The sequence below is a fragment of the Myripristis murdjan genome, chromosome 14 (genome assembly GCF_902150065.1).
Source record: "Myripristis murdjan chromosome 14, fMyrMur1.1, whole genome shotgun sequence".
NCBI lineage: Eukaryota > Metazoa > Chordata > Actinopteri > Holocentriformes > Holocentridae > Myripristis > Myripristis murdjan.
In genome coordinates, this window is record NC_043993.1 from 38,945,895 (window position 1) to 38,951,350 (window position 5,456).

The window sequence follows — 5,456 nt, forward strand, 5'->3', positions numbered from 1 at the left end:
CACAATTTATGTACCATGATTCAGTGTTATAACTTGCGGTACATTTCTCCCACACTACTGTAATACATCACTTTAACCTCTGATGTCGTGCAAGTCTTGAGATGTGAGAAGCAAAAGAAAACAATGCATCATCCTGTGTGTGTGTGTGTGTGTGTGTGTGTGTGTGTATGTGTGTGTGTGTGTGTGTGTGTGTGTGTGTGTGTGTGTGTACACACGCAGGAAGGAGCACCTGAACATCCTGTTGTAGCTGGTCCTGTCTGATCCTCACCGCCACAGTGGAAGAAACCGGCAGCTCATGGCACCAAGCCAGCACAAATCTGGGCTTCAGTCCCTCCTTGACCTGCCCCACACATTTGTGTAAAGCTTGTGGAGGCCATCTTGACACCCACACAAGAGAGGTAAGCACCACCAAACCAGAACCATAGAAATTATGTCAGAATTTAAAAAGAGGAGTCATTTGTCAGCACAGTGTGACTTATTTTATAGTTGAACAGAATTGAAATGAACCAAACACCCTGGAGTATGAGCAAGTCTTTCTGTTCACCACGTCATACTGTAGGAAATCTGCCTCAGTATCTGTATCATAATTCATATTTTTCGTGCTTTGTGCTGCGGTGTAGCATGTGTGTCTGGATTGCAAAAAGACCTTCTGTGGCCACTGCTCAGTACAGCTGGAGCCAACGCTTCGTCGTCTCTGCCATACATGCCGGCGCTTCCATGGTACACTGTTTAACCGCACCAAGCTGATGAGACTCAAGGTGGGCGCCCTCCCCTATTTCTTTGTTGTCTGATTTTATATATATATATATATATATATATGTGTGTGTGTGTGTGTGTGTGTGTGTGTGTGTGTGTTTATAACAGCTCTCTATATAAACAAACTATATACAAAATTTCTGTGATTCCACCATTCAGTAGTCTGGAATCACTGAACCGTTTTATGTTTTTGTGTGTAGAGGAAGCTGTTTCTTTTTGGCCATTTTTAGACTAAAACTGAACTTTAATTCTAAAGTACTACATATTTTACTTGTTTTCATTTGCACTTTAAATGGGAGTGGTTTCTTCTTCTACCAAACACATTGAGATGACTCCTTAATGCTTGTGTAGGTCACTTTTTTTCCTTCAGAATTTGGACAAATCACCATTATATACAACATTACAAATGCTCCTGCGGCTGTATCTCATTTGTTAAAATCTGTTCTGGATGAATCAAACAACCAATAAATTCAATAAACTGATCTCAGTCCAATCACGTCTTGTGACTTGTGATAATCCCTAAGTTAAAGTGGTGAAGCCAAATTTAGTTTGCAGTTAGTTTAAAGCTAACTAGCTGTTACCAGAAGTTAACACGGACTTAACACACAAACTTGGTGATAGATTTAGGATCAGCTGGTGCAAACCTGCCCAGGCGGTGAGTGACCTCGCCCATGTCACATTGCGAGGTCCGTCCTCTTTCACTTCTGTGTCCATGTTTATGACATGACTTTCCATATGTGTAGGTGCGGGAGCTGCGCGACTACCTCCACCTTCACGAGGTGCCTACACAGACTTGTCGTGAGAAGGAGGAGCTGGTGGATCTGGTTCTGGATCAGCTCACCCCAAGAGATGCCACTGTTTTCCAGTCAGGGTGTGACAACGGTCCGATCTTCCCAGCAGCTGGGGGTCCGGCCAGCACCGACTCCCAGCCTCAAGAAACCAGCCAGTCAGGATTTGAGGCCCAAAGCCATGGGCAGGTTTCAGAGGATGAAAATGAAGAGGAGGAGGAGGAGGAGGAGGAGGATGAGGACGAGGAGGAAGACGATGATAACGATGAAGAGGACAAGGAGGTAAATGTTAAAAAAAAAGGGTAGAAGTTACTAACTTAATTGGATCTATTATCAAGTGGATGGAGTTCAAATGAGCCTCAAAAGTTCAGTCTCAGAAAATGTTAAAGATAAATCACTAGCCACAAACACAGTTTTGTAAAATCCATTTTAGAAAGTATGGTTAGCTATTTAAAATACATAAAATATATAAATGTTTTGTTTTTTTTTTTTTCCAGCAGTGGTGGTCACAAAGTCATTTACAAAGAACACAAACGGCCGACTGATTCACAGCCGAGCAGTCTGAGAATGACAGGACTCTGTGGGTCTGACTTTGCACTACTTATGCTGGACTTTTAACAAATAAAGGACCACACCAGTGATTTTGTATAGTTTTGAGCAACATCTACAAAATCTTTTCCCAAAGCAACCAGTTGCATTTTACAGCTCCAATATAATTTTGCCCCCCTTTATCAAAGCCATGGGATTCCTTTCATTCTACTACGACATGAAAATTAATTTTCTAAAGTCATAGTTAATCAAAGTCATAGAGAGTCACATCGGTGCTTGTCAGAAGCACAGGCACTTCAAAGCAGGAAGATCCTGGGTCGGGTTCCTGTGTCGATCATCTCACCAAACACATCTAGGTCAGGTGAACTGGAGATACTAACTCGCCCATTGGTGTGAATGGGCCTGTTTCCCCGCCTTCCACCCAGGGAGTGTGGGGACAGGCTCCAGCACCCCGAAAAAATGAATGAAGGTCACATTTTGAACATTGGCGATTTCAGTTTCACTCATTTCCCCATGCACCCCAACGAGTCTCTCAAAACAAGGCTCAAAAACAAAATTCCAAGTAAAATCCAAAAAGCTGCTGTAAACAGTACTGTTTATTCCTACTCTTTATTTGCTCTGTCTGAGATCAGCATGACATGCATGAATTGAGTTTCAAAGAGACGCAGAGCGGACTGTTTTGAGACTGGCTTTGAAACTTGAGGCTGGGATGAAAATGGAGCGAGGTCATGGGAGGAGCTCTCTGATTCCTCTGCCTGAGATCAAAATGAGGCGTAAAAGTTGAGAAAACCTGAGAATTATTTCAAGAGCTTGATTAGATCTCTTATGAAACCGAAAAGGAGGCTAATTTGAGATTTTTGCTGTGGAGAAAAAAATGAGAGACAGGTGAAATAGGCTATAGTCTGATTTTGGTTTCACACAGATCTCACAGTTGTCTAAGAGACATAAATTAAACATTTGTCCGAGCTCTTTTCCTCTCGGACTGCATTGCCTTGGCAAAACTCATGAATCATCTCTTATATTCAATTAAGGGCTAAAGTTGGTTCAAGCAAACACAAACCTGTAGGCTAACTTTTCTTTGCTGATCTTTTAAAGTGCCTTTGAACCTCCACGTTCTCCTGTGAAATTTGTTTTTGAGCCTGGCTTTGGGTGTGTGAAGCCACAAACTGGAGCTCAGAGGGAGACGATTGAAAATGAAAATGTCAGCCTTCAAAATGAGACCACGGGTGCGGGAGAGGGACTTTTTATGGCTTCATAAAAAGTACAGGCCAGTGTTTTGCCTAACTTCCATATTCTGTGAACCAAATGGAGAGAAATGTTCAACGGTAGCTTCAGAAATCTCCTTTATTCCTGTGCTGACAGTCGACAGATAGTGAAGAGGGACTAATGCCGGGCAGAAGGGCGTCCCTGTCGGACCTGAGCCGGGTGGAGGACATCGAGGGCCTGAGTGTCCGCCAGCTTAAAGAAATCCTCGCCCGAAACTTTGTTAACTTCAAGGGGTGCTGTGAGAAGTGGGAGCTAATGGAGAGAGTCACCCGCCTCTACAATGACTACAAAGACCTGCAGAACCAAGGTGAACCTTTGTTTTTGTGTCTTTCTGGATTTGAAGAGGCTGCATTGTCTTCGTCTCATGCATTATTATTAAGGCTCATTTATACTCAACGTTAAATACAAATATGGATTGTGGATACCCAGTTTGTCAGGATCATTATCATTAGTTCTTTTACTTCTCTGCTGAATGTATGTGGATCTTTCTTTCTGTATTGTTTTATATGTTTTTACTGTGAAGCACTGTGTATATGTACTGTGAAGGGTGCTATACAAATAAAAGTTTACTTTACTTTACTACTTTTACTTTAAAGCCATAAGACTTACGATGACCAAACTGAGCAGATAGGCTGGACAACAAAATTGATACAGCCTTTACTTTTTGGCACCTAACTTCTGACCTGTAAGTCATAGCATCAAAATCTTTTTTTTTTTTTTTTTTTTTTTTTTTTTTTTTTTTTTTTTTTACTGGGTCCTCTGGGTGAAGCTGAATCTGTCCATATACACCACACCCATGTCCACATTCATAAGTGCCAACCAGCAGGATCTCAGTTTGGGAGAGAAACACAGTTTTATTTGAAAGGACAGGTGGGTGAGAGAGGATGTTTAGAGATTTGTGAAGGTTTTATTGGTTGAAATTTTAATTTATGGCTCTACTGCAGGATGATGTCACTGTTTAAGATGAGCTGTTTAACATGCCGTAGAGGTCATCTCAGGTCATTTTATGGGGACTTTAACATGATCCCTCATTCATTATCTGCATTCCAAAAATTTCTATTCAGTTCAATTAAAGTGAAATTAAACCATTCCTCATTTTGCTGAGGAGCTCCTGGAAGTCCGTAAAGGAACCCTGGGGGGTCCCTGGACCCCCCACTGGAAACCAGTGACCTAACCTGAGCTCTTTGTCTCCTGGTTTCAGACTCTGTTGCAGCGAAGAGGCTGGATGAGAACCTGTGTCGGATTTGCATGGACTCCCCTATTGACTGCGTCCTGCTGGAATGTGGGCACATGGTCACCTGCAGCAGGTGTGGCAAGCGCATGAACGAATGCCCCATCTGCAGGCAGTACGTCGTCAGGGCTGTACATGTGTTCAGGTCCTGATGCATGACAGCACTGACCCTTTGGACTCACACTAATCAGTGACAGTTTCCTTATTTCACATTCAAATTAATTTGTAGTACTGACTTTCTGAGCAGAAACACCCGTTTGGGTTTCACCTTGTCTAAAACCTTTTGTGCAATGTGTGTGTGCTGTCATCGCCAACTTCTGATTTGGATTTTTGTAACAGCAGTTTTTGAAATGCAAAAAGCATTTGAAGATACAAACATGTAGTCTGTATAAGGTGATGTCCCGCCTACAAGAACATCTGAGGGGATGACATAGAGCGCTAAAACTGGGCTAAACAGAGACAAACTAATGGCAGGCAAAAGGACTTTTCCAGAAAATCAGCTCCGTAAATTAGAATATTTTCTTTGTTACTGTGCTTTGGTGAAAAGGATCAGATGCTGGTTAAGAAGATCCACGTTTCTATGAGCCTAGCTGAATGAAATCTGGACCCATTTTGGAAAAACAATGTTTTTTTGTCAGCAGCACATAGCCTCAATGTTAATGGAAATCCTCTGAAACTGTCATAATTATACAGACATCAGTTTCACATCAGCATATAATTCTGTCTTCATTATAAATACTGGGCTGTGTAACACTGACAGCAATAGTCCAGGTACTGCTAAATATTTGGAACCAAATGTACTAATCATTTTAAAGCATTTAGCCCCTCTGACCACCAGATGTCCTACTCTATAGGGAGTGCTCAGC

At 42.0% G+C, this 5,456-nt stretch overlaps 1 protein-coding gene across 1 annotated transcript; it reads left to right on the plus strand.

Annotated features, from left to right (window-relative positions):
- Nucleotides 1-706: 706 nt before the first annotated feature.
- On the plus strand, nt 707-5,208 carry LOC115371538 (E3 ubiquitin-protein ligase rififylin). The gene is made up of 4 exons (XM_030068971.1): nt 707-758; nt 1,500-1,826; nt 3,456-3,666; nt 4,561-5,208. The coding sequence occupies exons 1-4, from the start codon at nt 747-749 to the stop codon at nt 4,740-4,742; spliced, it is 732 nt and encodes a 243-aa protein (XP_029924831.1). The 5' UTR covers nt 707-746; the 3' UTR covers nt 4,743-5,208.
- The last annotated feature ends 248 nt before the right edge of the window (nt 5,209-5,456 follow it).

Coding starts and splice junctions, on each gene's coding strand:
- LOC115371538 (XM_030068971.1), top strand. Junction 1,827..3,455: donor ACGATGAAGAGGACAAGGAG/GTAAATGTTAAA, acceptor CTGTGCTGACAG/TCGACAGATAGTGAAGAGGG. Junction 3,667..4,560: donor CAAAGACCTGCAGAACCAAG/GTGAACCTTTGT, acceptor TCCTGGTTTCAG/ACTCTGTTGCAGCGAAGAGG.